Here is a 16,491-nt window from a genome sequence, read left to right on the forward strand (position 1 = left end):
TGGCCAAGAAGCACATGAAAAGCTGCTCAACATCACTAATTGTTAGAGAAATGCAAATCAAAACTACAATGAGGTATCACCTCACACCAGTTAGAATGGGCATCATCAGAACATCTACAAACAACAAATGCTGGAGAGGGTGTGGAGAAAAGGGAGCCCTCTTGTACTGTTGGTGGGAATGTAAATTGATACAGCCACTATGGAGAAAAGTATGGAGGTTCCTTAAAAACCTAAAAATAGAATTACCATATGACCCAGTAATCCCACTACTGGGCATACCCCAGAGAAAACCATAATTCAAAAAGACACATGCAGGGACTTCCCTGGTGGTGCACTGCTTAAGAATCCGCCTGCCAATGCAGGGGACATGGGTTCGTGCCCTGGTCTGGGAAGATCCCACATGCCGTGGAGCAACTAAGCCCGTGCGCCACAACTACGGAGCCTGCGCTCTAGAGCCCGTGAGTCACAACTACTCAGCTCATGTGCCACAACTATTGAAGCCCACCCACGTATAGCCCAGGCTCTGCAACAAGAGAAGCCACCTCAGTGAGAAGCTCGCGCACCACATCGAAGAGTAGCCCCCACTTGCGGCAACTAGCGAAAGCCTGTGCACAGCAATGAAGCCCAATGCAGCCAAAAATAAAGGAAAAAAAAAAAAGACACATGCACCCCAATGTTCATTGCAGCACTATTTACAACAGCCAGGTCATGGAAGCTACCTAAATGCCCATCTACAGATGAATAGATAAAGATGTGGTACATGTATACAATGGAATATTACTCACCCATAAAAAGGAACGAAATTGGGTCATTTGTAGAGACATGGATGCATCTAAAGACTGTCATACAGAGTGAAGTAAGTCAGAAAGAGAAAGACAAATATCGTATATTAACACATATATGTGGAACCTAGAAAATGGTACAAATGAACTGGTTTGCAGAGCAGAAACTGAGACACAGAAGTAGAGAAAAAACGTATGGACACCAAGGGGGGAAAGCGGCAGGGGGTGGGGGTGTGATGAATTGGGAGTTTGGAATTGACATGTATACACTGATGTGTATAAAATGGATGACTAATAAGAACCTGCTGTATAAAAAAATAAATAAAATAAAATTTTAAAACAAACGAAAAACACTTCACTATTCACAAAAGGGCACAACTTGGTATTCTAAAAATTGGTAAATAAAAAGGAAAAAATTCAAGCCTTTATCCTACCCTTCTTGTAGTAACTATTATTTCAGGGGAAACAAACAGCTAATGAAATAAAGTTCTACTCTGTAGAATAATTCCAATTCAGAAATTTGGAAGGAATAAGAGAATTAGAAAAATCACCATTTTGCAACCTCTGTAGAAACAATGGATCAAGACAATGTACTCAGGACTTTCCTGGTGGCACAGTGATTAAGAATCCACCTGCCAAAGCAGGGGACACAGGTTCGATCCCTGGTCTGGGAAGATCCTACATGCCGCGGAGCAACTAAGCCCATGTGCCACAACTACTGAGCCTGAGCTCTAAAGCCTGCGAGCCGCAACCACTGAAGCCCGTGCACCTAGAGCCCGTGCTCCACAACGAGAGAAGCCGCCGTAATGAGAAGCCCGCACACCGCAACAAAGAGTAGCCCAGTCTCCACAACTAGAGAAAGCCCGCACGCAGCAATGAAGACCCAACGCAGTTTATTTAAAAATAAATAAATTTATTTTTTAAAAAAGCCTCTGGGTCTAACTACAAATTCACAGGAAATGTGGAGGATAGAGGAACAACACTGCAAGGATGTGATCAATGAAATCCAGAATGTGGACTATTCTATCAAACTAAGAACTTCATTTCTCAACAAATAAATGGCAAGGCCAAAATTTAAAAGAAAAAAAAAGTAGGGGAGGGGGAACTCTTACATATTAAGAGAGACTTAAGAGAGATGTCAACCAAATGCAATGTCCCTACCATGTGACGTGAAACTTGATTTGAACAATTCAATGGTAAAAGGATATTTTTGAGATAGTGGGAGAAATTAAATACTGGCTGCTAGATTTTATATGGTACTGAGAAATAACTTAATTTCCTTAGGTGTTTTAGACTATAGTGTTTATGTTATTAATAAAGGAGTCCCCTAATGTAAATTATGGACTTTAGTTAATAATAATGTATCAATACTGGTTCACCAATTGTAACAAATGTACTATACTAATGCAAGATGTTATTAATAGAGAAAACTGTAGATGGGGTTTATTAATAGAGGAAACTGTAGAAACTGCTCATTTTTTCTGTAAACCTAAACCAGTTCCAAAAAGTAAAGTCTATTAATTAAAAAAAAGAAACACTGGAACATGGGCTTCCTCTCCAATGAGATTCTCCAATCCATTCTTAAAACTGGTCACCTGAAGAGTTTCCATAGTAATTTCACTTTCTCAATAATGCAGATTTCCCCAAATTTTCTTAATGTTTAACATAAGCTACTTCTCATATCATTTTTTTTCTTGGTAGGGAATAAGTGACTAAGACTTTCTATATTCCAATAGATATAATTTAATGGATTCACAAAATCATCAACCATCAACAGAGCTCTTACAGGCGAAGTAATGTCTGTCAATTTTTGATATGTTTCCAAACACCCCTTCCCCAACCTCAACCCAACAGATTTCCTACTGGCCTGTAATTCATAACTCTGAAATAAAGACTATTTTCATTAAAAAATAAAAATGGAGACCTTATCTATTAGATAAAGACCCATACTGAAGTATTTACAGATGATATGATGCCTAGGATTTCTTTTGAAATACTTCAGCAAGCTGGGAAAAAATGTAGGATATAGATGCAACAAGCCTGGCCAAACACTGATACTTACCGAAGCTGAGTAACGGGTACATGAATGCTCATTATACAATTATATTTTTATGTATATTTAAGATTTTTCATAATAAAAATTTAGGGGAAAAAAACAAATTTAAGATTTGCCTGTCTCACTGCAGGATTCTAGACATGTATAAAATTTTGTTAAGATTGGAAAGGAAATCTATCTTTTTAAAAAGTATTGATGGGGCTTCCCTGGTGGCGCAGTGGTTGAAAGTCCACCTGCCGATGCAGGGGACATGGGTTCATGCCCCAGTTCAGGAAGACCCCACATGCCGCAGGGCGGCTGGGCCCGTGAGCCATGACCACTGAGCCTGCGCGTCCGGAGCCTGTGCTCCACAATGGGAGAGGCCACAACAGTGAGAGGCCTGTGTACCGCAAAAAAAAAAAAAAGTATTGATGGTAGGTACTGCAGAATTACTAGCGATCAGATTTGGAATCACAGGACAAAAGGGTTTTGTTCCCCTCTTGTACCAGCACTGCAAATAAAACTTATTTATTAAAATGAAAAAAACAATGAGTGGTGCGGTGAGATAAGAGTTCAAGAGACCATAAAGAGTGGTGCGGTGAGATAGAGTTCAAGAGACCATAAAAATGGAGAAGTACAGATCGGTAGAATGTCCCTATAAAATATTTATTAAGATGGGAGAGAAGAGAGAAAAAAGAATCTAACAGAGTAGGGAGGCAATAACGCTTTGCACAGTGTCAAAGCAAATAAATTGAAAACAAAGATTTGAAGATAGTATAGTCATAAACTGACCGAAGAAACACAAATAAATGGTTATATAGAGATGTAGCTCTGAACAATGATATTAATAAAAGGAAAAGCTTAATAAGTTTTACAGTTCTATTTAATAAGGAAACTTCAGAGAATAACTGAGTATAGAAGTACTACCTAAGAGGCCTGTAGACAAGTGGTCTAGTTGAGCAGTGACTAAAACATTCAGACTCATTTGTAAAACCCAAGTATAATTCAGGAGTTTAGCTTGATTCAATAGAGAATTGTAGGATATACATCCAGAATATTTCAGAGAGCTTTGAAAAGAGAGTTATCTCCTATAGTAGCGTGGGGAAGGTCATTCAGAAGGAAAGATGAAAAAAAAAAAAAGAAGGAAAGATGAGGTAAAATCTTAAGGCCTTCACACTTCAGGGCCAATAAGAAAGGAACATACTACTATGAGAGTTATGCACGAGCCGAGGGAATCTAGGATTGTTAAGTACCGGAAAGACTGGGAGAAAACTCAGAACTGAAGGAATCCAGGAAAAGACCTTATGAGAATTTTAAATAGGGGGATTGATTTTTAAAAGAAACAAAACTTAGGGTTCAGGCTAAATTCATCATAAAAAAACATAAAAAAAGAAACAGGGCTTCCCTGGTGGCGCAGTGGTTGAGAGTCCGCCTGCCGATGCAGGGGACACGGGTTCGTGTCCCAGTCTGGGAAGATCCCACATGCCGCGGAGCAGCTGGGCCCGTGAGCCATGGCCGCTGAGCCTGTGCGTCCAGAGCCTGTGCTCCGCAACGGAAGAGGCCACAACAGTGAGAGGCCCACGTACCGCAAAAAAAAAAAAAAAAAAAAAAAAAACCAAAGAAACAAATCCTATACCAGTTATCAAAAACTGAACATCAACTTTAAACCAACTAATCCTATAAAGGGCTAGCCTCTGGTTATATACCTATTCCTTGCACATTTAGTCTTTTTATTGGGGTCACTGAGTAAGAAAATCATTATGCCAACAGGCAGGCAGAAGCAAGCAGCTCAGCACCATAAAAATGTTCTCAAAGTGTACAGATTCCAAAGCACCTTCAACAAAAAGAAATTGTGAGGCATAAGTATGCAGAAGGCACAGTCAGAAAGCCAAGAAAAGAAAGTCAAGGGCTGTCCATTGAAACACAGACCAAAAGATTAAAAATCTACTTATTTTGGAAAGTGAAGAGTCCTGAGGCATAGGATGTCACGTGGTAATAAGCAAGAAAGAAAAACATTTTAGGTAATAGTACGAAAGATAAAATAAGAAGGAAAGGACAGACTCAACATCCAAGGATCTCTAATTCACCCATTAAAAGGTACTAAACTGTTCTTCAAGCTTTATCACGTACAATGCTAAGTAAACCATGGCCAAAATAGGCAGGAGAACTTACTGGAAGGGCTACAAAGCTGTATCCTGCCTCATCTGGAAGCATCTCCTCAGGACCAAGTAGGAGAAAGACAGGTGAAGCAGCACCGTCCAAGCCAAGCTGATGTTGACATACCCTTTATGGACTTAGCTGAAAGTAAAACAGATCTCTTGGGATCCGTGCAAACCACGAAGAGGTAGCTCCAGCTGCACCTGTTTGTGGCCCCTATGTCACTGAGCTGGAAACAGCTCGAAAGAAATAGGGAAAAAGCAGAAAAGGTGAGAAAAAGAGAACACCATCCTTTCCTCTATCCTTTCTTCTCCAGTCATCCATTTTTTCTAGTAGTGACAATGGGTGCTGATCTATCCACTGTCTTCCTGATTTCCCATGTTTTAGGAAAGCTAAGTTTAGGCTAAAAGTAACTATTAAACAGAGCTATAATTTTATTAGCATCATGCTCTAATGAAATGAGCCAACTAGTAGAGAAACTCGGACAATGAGAAAGCTTAAGGCAAACAGCAATGATTAAAAGAATAGATGTTGCCAGAATACATAATACACATTTCATTAACTTAACAGAAATTTATTTACTAGAATTCCAGACATCATCACATCAGTGATTCACAAAGACAGCACATTCACCCTAGAGACTACACAGCCGTGAATTTGAGAGTCCTAAGCTACAAAGCACTTTTGTTTTTAGTAAAAGGTGAAAGATTTATTCAATCTGAAGAGAAACCAGAGTATACACAGCATTTTGTCCTTGCTATTTCTACCAACTACAGTTATTTCTACCAATTATAGCAACTTCCTTTGCTCTCTATATTAGTACTAAATTCCTTTAGATGCTAATGAATGTCCCATAGCAATATCAAACCTTCTAGAGCTTAACAAGATCATTTAATGTGCTAATCACCCCTATTTAATTTTGATTCAGATAAAACAGTTAAATATTAAATATCAGTAATACCAGATTATGTCATAAACTGAAAATACAAAGATGAATCAAACTAGCCATGTATTCAGGGTTTTAATCACTTGATTGATGTCGGAAAAATAGTTATTTATGCTTGTGGTAAAACAATAGGGATCCAAGTCATAAAATGGACCTCAAAAATGATGACAGGGCCAGAAAGAGTTATTCGATTAAACTGAAGCTAATGAAATCAACATATAACAAATACTATTATTTTTAATCCATCCTTCAGTGTGATTTGAAGGCAGCTTCCTTAATGGGATTAAAGCATGTTTAACATCCAAAAACATAAGTAGAAACAACTCAGAGGTATTCATGTTTGGCTATTTTTTTTTAAAAGGCAAGTTTTACCATAACAGACATTATGAAAACACTTTCTAAAGCAGAATGTTTCAGGTTATTCACTCTCTCTCATCCTTGCTCACCATGAAAAGGAATTCCCAAAGTCCAATTACTCTAAGCAATCAGTATTTCTACAACTACTAGTGATAAAATTTCCATAAGAAAACCGTTCAGCATGTTTAAACCAAGCTGACACCAGAATATTCAATTGATAGAGAATGTAACTGAGGTTCACAAAGGTAACAATAAATTATAAACTGTTTGGTATATCATACAAGAAGCTTACCTTGTAGTTTTTTCAATACAGCAACTTCCATTTTCAGAACTTGTTTTGGTTGTTGAGCTGATTCCACCTTCAGTGCAACATTTTCCCTGGTAAGCATGTCCAAGGCATCGTAAATTTCTCCAAAGCCCCCACCCCCAATCTTCCTCAACTGCATGGGAAATAAAATAAGAATACACACACACAAAATTACTAGAAGATTCTAATTAGAAACTAATTCATCTCTTATATTTAGAAAATAATATATAATTTGCCTATCCCTATTTTATGATAAAAGATCTCAACATTGTTAACTAGGCATATGCCAAGAACAAATACCTAGAAATAACATCAAAATCTTTTCTCACAGTTTTTTGTTTGTTTGTTTGTTTGTTTTGTGGTACACGGGCCTCTCACTGTTGTGGCCTCTCCCGTTGCGGAGCATAGGCTCCGGACGCGCAGGCTCAGCTGCCATGGCTCACGGGCCCAGCCGCTCCATGGCATGTGGGATCTTCCTGGACCGGGACATGAATCCATGTCCCCTGCATTGGCAGGCGGACTCTCAACCACTGCGCCACCAGGGAAGCCCTTCTCACAGTTTTGTCCACAAAAAGTACTCAATTTATTTCAGCCACAAACAATTTTAAAATCTGGCCTACAGCCAGCATCAGAAGTATCATAAAAGACACAATATCTGAAAGTTTCACTTCCCACAAATACCCCTCAACAACCCTATTTATTCTAATTCTAAGGCAATCATTTGAAGACTTTTTAAATCCATACAATCTTTCTGCCAACTGAAATCTTATCTGGAACCTGATTGAGATATGTATGTGGGGAGGTTGGAGAAGGGACAGGGGCAGCCAGAGCCCAGCCCTCTCAGCCCCATTTACCCTCCTTTCTGAGGCACTGAACAGGCTCCACAGAACAGCTCCTGTTCTAAACTATTCCAGTGTTCACTATATATCCATACGCTCAAATAATAGTAAACTCTAATCAAATTAAATATTCTCATCAGGGAATTCCCTGGCAGTCCAGTGGTTGGGGGCTGGTGCTTTCATTGCCGTGCCTGGGGTTCAATCCCTGGTTGGGGAACTAAGACCCTGCAAGCCACGTGGGACAGATAGATAGATAGATAAATAAATACTTTCATCAAACACTTAATATTCTCCCTAATAAAATGTGTTAGCTTAACTGGGGAATATCGGGATCTTTGAGTATTAAAAGCAAGTTCTATGTTAATTAACTACACTCCAATATAAAATAAAAAGTTTTAAAAAATAATAAAATAGGGCTTCCCTGGTGGCGTAGTGGTTGAGAGTCCGCCTGCCGATGCAGGGGACACGGATTCGTGCCCCAGTCCAGGAGGATCCCACATGCCACGGAGAGGCTGGGCCCGTGAGCCATGGCCGCTGAGCCTGCACGTCCGGAGCCTGTGCTCCGCAGCGGGAGAGGCCACAACAGTGAGAGGCCCGCGTACCGCAAAAGAAAAATACTACTACTAATAATAAAATAAAATAAAAGCAAGTTCTGAAGAGCTAGTGACACTGGAACTGTAGAGCTGTGAGAAACTGGGGTGGGAGGGGGGAGGTGATATACTTCAACCTAGATACAGCATGACATTAGCCTTCTTCCATTTCCTGAAACTCAGTCTTCTCCTTAGCACGTTATCAAGCAGCCAGGATGTGATATAATGTAGGAAGTCATCACTGGAGGCACAGGGTCCTAAATCTTAACCACCCCAGAGGCCTCACCTCAAGTCCTACTTCTTTCCCCACACGGTCTGTACTGATTTCTGCATCTAGGTTGATTCCTTTTTCTCTTCTAAATTTCTATAGGAATTATGTGCTTAATCATTTAATTAATCATTTTACTATAAATACCTCAGGTATGACCTGTAGTAATACACTATACAGTGTTTCAACTCATACTGTTTAACTGTCCATTGTCAATGCCCTATCCCCCTACAATGAAACTAATCTTCAAACAGAGGGCCACTCCTTCTATTTTTTACTTCCCCCATAGCATTTGGCAAAGTGGTAAGTATATAATTATTGCTAAATAACTATTTACTGCTTTGTATACATGAGCCATAATCCTTCCTTATTCTGGTTTGGTGATGGGAAGAGATACCACGAGAAACTCTGATATGAGTTTGGGACTAAAAAAAGTTCCAGAACTTAATTTCAGTTAAATAAATTCTCTTTTTTGGCCCCTGACTGGGGCCCAATCATAATAATCTTATGATTATTTATATTTTGTCCATTAAACAAAGACTGTATAACTCTAAAAAGTCATAAACAGTACCAAAGAGACATCTTTCTAATTATGGACTCTGATGCGAGTTGGCTTCATGTTTTTACCTCACAAAGAACCTTACCAAACAACAGAACAAAAATTCTAACCTGAAATAAATGATTTTGCTCCTTGGTCTATTCATATAAAATCATTTGAACAATAATAGAGCATGAATTTTTTTTTTTATTGAGCTTAACAAAACCCTAAGACATCACCAATGTTTATACGGCAAAGAGAGGTAATTTAGTACAATGGTGATATGCAGACTAGGGAAAGAATAGAGGTAAGACTGTGGCAGACTATATTTCCTAAAGATGGCCACAAAATAGTGCCCATCCTTTTTGCTCTTCTGTGACCCCGCCACTCCCCCATCAAGAGGCACAGTCCATTTCCCCACCCTCTTAAACCTGGGTGGATCTTGTGACTACTTTAACCAACCGAACACTCTCAAGAGCCAGCCACCATGTAAAAAGTGTGTCCATCCTGAGAAGCCATAGCCCGGTAGAGAGGTCCTAGAAAATGGGCCACCAGTTTGGGGGTAAGGGAACTAAGGACCCCAGGCACCAAAGAAGCCATCTGGAAGTGGACCTTCCAATCCCCAAACCTGCTAGTGCCACATGGCTATGAGACAAACCACCCAGGCAAATTCTTCTTAAATTCCTAATCCACAAGACTGTGAGCAAAATAAATGACTGTTTTAAGCCTCTAAGTTTTGATGCAGTTGTTATATAACAGTAGATAACCAAAACACCATCCTTAACAATGAGCCTGTGATTTTTTTACTAAAAATACCACTATGACTCTCAAATTTGGGGGACATGCTCCATACATTTATTAGCTCTCATTACCAGGACAAAGCAACTATGCCAGACGTAGCTTCATTTGTCACCTTTTGATATGTCTACTGAAGAAAGCCAACCTTTACCACAGCACTTAACACAAAGCTCCCACCAAAGAAACACTCATGCCTGACTTACATTAAAGATTACCAATTGCTGGAATCTCCCTGCACCAGTCCATGATGATGAAAAGGTTCTTTTCTTATATTTACTCAAGTAAAATTTCAAAGCCTACTGATTTGCCTAATCAGTAAAACACTGTACCATAGACACAAAATTTTTATTTCTAAAGGAAGAATCTTCTTTTTCCAATCTGTTGATAGACTAAGGAAACTATTAAATAGCTTTGCTAAACCTGCTAATGGAACAAAACTTTGGTTACCAAAGACTGGATAGCCATAAAATATATTTAAATATATCCAAAACAAAAATAGCTTCTTTCATAGGAGGAAAGATGGCAGATTCCAAGTCTAGGGCAAGGAAGCCATCAAAAGACTATTAGGATCATGTTAAAAGCACTCAGGAGACAACCTGAAGAATATCCCCTCAGTCAAATGAGACAATTTGCGCATCAATAAGAATGATAACTAGAATCAATAAGAATGATAACTAATGTGGACTGAAACACATTAAATATGCTTAGATCCATGAATTCTTAATTATATTTTTAAAAATTTCATTGGTCACTTTTATTTATTTATTTATTATTTATTTTTTATTTTTTTGCCGTACGTGGGCCTCTCAATGTTGTGGCTTCTCCCGTTGCGGAGCACAGACTCTGGATGCGCCGGCTCAGCGGCCATGACTCACGGGCCCAGCCACTCCGCGGCATGTGGGATCTTCCCAGACCGGGGCACGAACCCATGTCCCCTGCATCGGCAGGTGGACTCTCAACCACTGCACCACCAGGGAAGCCCTCATTGGTCACTTTTAGAAGATACTAGGGAACCAATTCATTATTTTGAAAACTGGTGAATTAAGAAAAGAATCAAGCATTTATCCTGTATTCCTATTCAAACTGTATCTCAGGGTAGTCAGATAGTTAATGATAGGAAATTTCTCTTCATAGATGTACTTCAACTAATAAATGAAGGAATGATAGACTATCACCAGTCTGCAATCCCTAATGAATTAACAGACCTAGACAATGATGATCAATAGTGCTAACATCACAAAAAACGATGGGCAATAAGACATTATATGCCTCCCATCCAAAGTTCACAATACTCTTTATGAAAAAAGAAATGCCCGTACTTCAATAAACAAACCTGAAGTCAGATCCATCAAGCCTCTCTAAATAACTAACTGTTTACATAAAATACATGGGACAGAGAAACATGTTAACACCACATGGAAGCAATAGAAAAAATCCAAACTGGAAAATTCTACAGGCAAATAACCTAGTTTCGTTAATAAATAAACTGTAAGGAAAAAAAGAGAGATGAAAAGGAACCTAGAAATTAAACGAAACTTAAGTGATGTAAACCAACTGCAATATCCAGACTTTACTTGGATTTGGTTGATTCAACTGTTAAAAATAATTTACAAAACAATTAGGAAAATGTGAAGTTGGAAGGATACCTAATGATATTAAGAAATTATTGCTTTTCTAGAAGTGATAATGATATTATATTTTAAGAAGAAGTCTATCTTTTAGAGATATATACTGAAGTGCATAAAGAGAAATGCTAAGGTAAAATATTTGCTTCAAAATGTTTTGGGAGAGAGGTTAAAGAGATGAAACAAGATTGACCATCAGTCTATAACTGTTTAAGCTGGGGCATGAGTACCTGGAGGTTCTTTATAACAGTATCACTATTTTAATGTATACTTACAATTTTCCTTAATAAAATGTTAAAAAATAAAAAAGGGCAGTTCACTGTACTGTATTTTTTTTTCAACTGTTCTTTCCCTAAGTATACTTTTTTTTTTTTTTTTTTTTTTTTTTTTGCTGTACGTGGGCCTCTCACTGTTGTGGCCTCTCCCATTGCGGAGCACAGGCTCCGGACGCGCAGGCTCAGCGGCCATGGCTCACGGGCCCAGCCGCTCCGCGGCATGTGGGATCCTCCCGGACCGGGGCACGAACCCGCGTCCCCTGCATCGGCAGGCGGACTCTCAACCACTGCGCCACCAGGGAAGCCCCCTAAGTATACTTTTATTTACCTTATTCAATAGTAGCTATCAGAGGACTTCCCTGGTGGCGCAGTGGTTAAGAATCCACCTGCCAGTGCAGGGGACACGGGTTTGACCCCTGGTCCGGGAAGATCCCACAAGCTGTGAAGCAACTAAGCCCATGCGCCACAACTACTGAGCCGGCACTCTAGAGCCTGCGAGCCACGTCTACTGAGCCCGTGTGCCACAACTACTGAAGCCCGCGCACCTAGAGCCCATGCTCTGCAACAAGACAAGCCACCGCAATGAGAAGCCCGTGCAGCGCAACGAAGAGTAGCTCCCACTCGCCACAACTAGAGAAAGCCCTTCTGCGGCAACAAAGACCCAACACAGCCAAAAATAAATAAATGAATAAATAAATTTTTAAAAAAATAGTAGCTATCAGAGTTTAGGAAAATTTACTCCTATAAGCAGCAAGAATAAGAATTAGGGCATAAACAGAACCTAATCATAGGAAAAGAACCAAAAATAACTGCTTTAGGCATATAAGCAATATATGTATTATTTCCTAATGAAATGGTTTTATCAAGATACCAAAAGTTACCCCCTCATATGTAGGCAGCCCCTCCCCCCACCCACCCCTCTCTTTCCCTGATGTATACTCACTACTTTCCATCTTTCTTTGACCAGGATTCCAACACTGAGGATATCTGGCTGCTCTCCTCCTCCACTCATTGCAATTCACTGATGTGATAGAATGGCTACACAGGCATCCAGCTCCCAAGGGTGGTTTCCATTTAACCTGAAACAAAAGAAACACAGCAGCATATCAGGACTAATTAACACAAACATTCCAGCACCAAGTAACACTACTAATCCTATACATTAATTAGGTTGCTTTGCTGGAAAGAGGGGAAAAATCCCACAAGCTCAGTTCTAAAATCTGTTTAGTACATGTAAAAAAAAAGTACTTATCTTTCCATTACAGATGTCCAGTGAAATAGCCACACATTAAAGAAGCATTATATTATAACACAAATATAATTTACAATAACTGAGATTGCTAGACCTCCGGACAAGCATGGTGTCAATGGCAGTTGACCCAGACTACTATGCTTAGTCCAACACACTGCTAAGAAAAAAAAAATCGTACCTAATTTACAACAGCTTACAGTTTAATAGGTTGCAACTTAGAGCTTAACATCACCAGAGCTAATATAATTTTAATGTTTCAAAATGCATTTAAAGTGCATAGGAGATAAACATGAGCCACAGAAAAGGTCTGCTGATCAAACCCAATACAATGATATTGTAAGAAAAAAGGATAACAACATGAACAACATACCTGTAGAAAATGAAGATACTGCAGAAAAATATGGCCTAAAGGAGATAATGCTGTAACCTAATTACAGAACAAACTAAAGGAAAGTAAGAAAAAGAAGCTTTAAAAGAACATAAATCATAATTAGAAAACCTTATAAATGAGAGAGCTAGGCAACAGAGAGACATAAAAAGAAATCTGAGCAAATTCAGAAAAGGAACAGAAATTAAAGGAAAAGAAATGAAGATTCAAGTAGAAGAGACATGAGCGAAAACAACATAAAATTAAGGAAGAAAAAATAAAGGGAAAAATGAAAAAAATTAAGAAATTTAGAAATTAAAAGTGATAAAAGACAAAGTAAATATAAAATACATATTATAAAAGGCCGCCAATAAAAACCCCAAAGCTATGAGATGGAACAAATATTAGCCACTATAATTCAAGAAAATAATTTCTGGAAATTAAAAAAGGACTAAACCTGCAGGTTGAAATGGTATACTACATATCTGGGAAAACAACTCAGAAGAAGGTTAATGCCAAAACACAGTCTAGTAAAGCTACTGAATTTTAAAGGGAAAAAAATTTCACTGGACATATGTGCAGAAAGTCCAAATTATACATAAGGGGAAAAAAAATCAGACTGGGAACAGACATTGGCACAAACAGCTTACTGAATATTTAAGTATCCAGGGAAATGTGAGCCAAGCGTGTTCTATCAAGCCAAAGTAACCTTCAAGGCTAAAGGAAACAGTTATGAACACACAGAACTCAAAGAATATTGTTCCCAAGAAATGCCCCTAGGAATCAACTACGTAACAAGTATCAGACAATCAAATTATGATAGAAAATTTGGCATGAGGATCCGCCTGAAAAGGCTTAAAAGCAATGATAACTCAGTAGCCATGAGAACCCCTGCCTCTAGATTGTGAAGTCTAAACATCATACGCCACTAAAAGAAATAAGAGCTCCTTGAAGAAATGGCTTATTCCTGGTCTGGCACAGGAAATTATGCACAATGAACTTGGGGCATCTTGTCAAATCAGAAAGCAAAAATGTTAACAGTACTACTACTAACAAGCCAAAAGGAATTCAGAGACAAGTGAAAGAATTCTCATTTGCCAAAGATGAAACAATTTGAGCAGATACAAGAATGGTGACTGCAGTGATTGAAAAACATCAAAAACATAAACGGACTTCCCTCGTGGTGCAGTGGTTAAGAATCCACCTGCCAATGAAGGGGACACGGGTTCAAGCCCTGGCCTGGAAAGATCCCACATGCCATGGAGCAACTAAGCCCATGCGCCACAACTACTAGGCCTGCGCTCTAGAGCCCACAAGCCACAACTACTGAGCCCACGTGCCACAACTACTGAAGCCTGTGCACCTAGAGTCTGTGCTCCGCAACACGAGAGCCCGTGCTCCACAACAAGAGAGTCCACTGCACTGAGAAGCCCACGCACTGCAATGAAAAGTAGCCCCCGCTCGCCGCAACTAGAGAAAGCCCACGCATAGCAATGAAGACCCAACGCAGCCAAAAATAAATTTATAAAAAATAAATTAATTAAAAAAATAAACACTCATGAGTTCATAATGACACTCAAAAAAGAAAAAAGAATTTTGGAGGTTGCTAAGGCACAACTCATTATTCTGAAAACTGTCAAATAAATAGAAAGAATCAAGCATTTATCCTGCCTTTCTGATATGAACAGTATTTCAGGGAAACCAAAGAGATGATGAAGGCAACTTTTTCCTTAGAGAATAGTCACAGCTAGTAAGTGCAGAAGAAATTATAGACTTAGAAAATCACCATTTTCCAATCCCTGGTTAAATAATGAATCTAGGCAATGACCATCAATAGCTGCTAAAACCATAAGGTAAAAAGTGGATGGAGAACTTTAATATGGAAGGATCAAGTTGAACTCAATGATCAACGTTAACATCACTAAAAGGTAGAACAATGAAACATGAAGTGCTTCCTGACAGATGCAACAAAATTTTCTCAGTACCACCTATGAAGTCTCTTGCCTTAAAACAAACAAGACACCTCTAAATCTAATCAAGCTTCTAGATTTAATTATATGTTTACAAAAATAAGGGGGATCGAGGTACATGTTAAATGACAACATGAAGATACAATGAGCTAAATCCATGATTATGGAGATCCTAAAGAACAAAATGACCCATATAAATGACAAAATGACCCAAGACAAATGGCATGTAAAATAAAAAAGCTTTACACTGCACATTATAAGAAACAAGATATGTATCAACCTAAGGCAGCAACTAGCAACCAGATAAAATTAAGCAAGTACTGGGTAAGGAATAATTGGTAATTTTGTAGGGTGTAATAATAGTAGTGTAGTTATGTTTATAAAGTCTTTCTCTGTAAGAGATACATAAACTACTAATGTACAAAGTGATAAAAGGTCTTAGATTTGCCTTAAAGCACTCTAAGGGGAAAAAAGAGTTATTGTTTTGGGGGTAGAAGATCAAATGTAAGAATGACAGAATTTTAATAATTTTTGTATGATGGGTATATCTAAATCCATTATACTGTTTCTGGGCATAACTGCAATATTCTACATTAAAAGTAAAAAACAAGAGATGCATAGATTAAAAAGATCTAGAGTTTGTTTTAACAAATGGGGCTGGGACAAGTAAATATCCACATGCAAAAGAATTTGTACCCCTACCTAACATCATACACAAAAATTAACTCAAAATGGATCAAAGACCTAAATGTAAAAGCTAAAACTATAAAAGTCTTAAAAGAAATCACAGTCATAAATCTTCACTGACCTTGGATTAAGCAATGATTTCTTATGTACGACACCTAAAGCACAGCAAACCAAAGAAAATGATAAATTGGACTCTGTCAAAATTTTTTAAAGTTTATATGCTAAAAGACAACCTATGAAATTGGGGAAAATAATTGCAAACTATATATCTGATATGTGGTTAATACCCAGAATAGATAAAGAATAATTCAACAAAACAAAAATCAAATAATTCAATTAAAAAATGGGCAAACGGCCTGAATAAACAGTCCTCCAAAGAAGATATACAAATAGCCAAAAAGCACATGAAAAAAATGCTCAAAATCTAGAGAATGACAAATCACCTCATACCCACTAGGATGGCTACTATTAAAAGAAGAAAATAATAAGTGCTGACAAGGATGTGGAGAAACTGGAACTCTTGTACACTGTGCATGGGGATATAAAATGATGCAGTCACTATGAAAAACAGTATGGCAGTTGCTAAAAAAATTAAACAATCAATTCCCATATGATTCAGCAATTCCACTTCTGGGTATATACCCTCAAAAACTGAAAGCAAGAACTCAGACAAATATATTTGTACACTCAAGCCCACA

At 38.4% G+C, this 16,491-nt stretch overlaps 1 protein-coding gene across 1 annotated transcript in view; it reads right to left on the reverse strand.

Moving 5' to 3' along the window:
• The window catches only part of TTBK2 (tau tubulin kinase 2), a 104,573-nt gene extending 91,984 nt beyond the window's left edge, over positions 1-12,589 (reverse strand). The window contains exons 1-2 of the mRNA XM_065871431.1: positions 12,461-12,589; positions 6,570-6,717 (exon numbers count right to left, since the gene is read on the reverse strand). Of these exons, the coding sequence (XP_065727503.1) occupies positions 6,570-6,717; positions 12,461-12,529 (217 nt within the window). The 5' untranslated portion in view covers positions 12,530-12,589. The remainder of the gene's footprint in view (positions 1-6,569; positions 6,718-12,460) is intronic.
• Between the last annotated feature and the right edge of the window lie 3,902 nt (positions 12,590-16,491).

Source organism: Phocoena phocoena, chromosome 2 (genome assembly GCF_963924675.1).
Source record: "Phocoena phocoena chromosome 2, mPhoPho1.1, whole genome shotgun sequence".
In the NCBI taxonomy this organism is placed as follows: domain Eukaryota; kingdom Metazoa; phylum Chordata; class Mammalia; order Artiodactyla; family Phocoenidae; genus Phocoena; species Phocoena phocoena.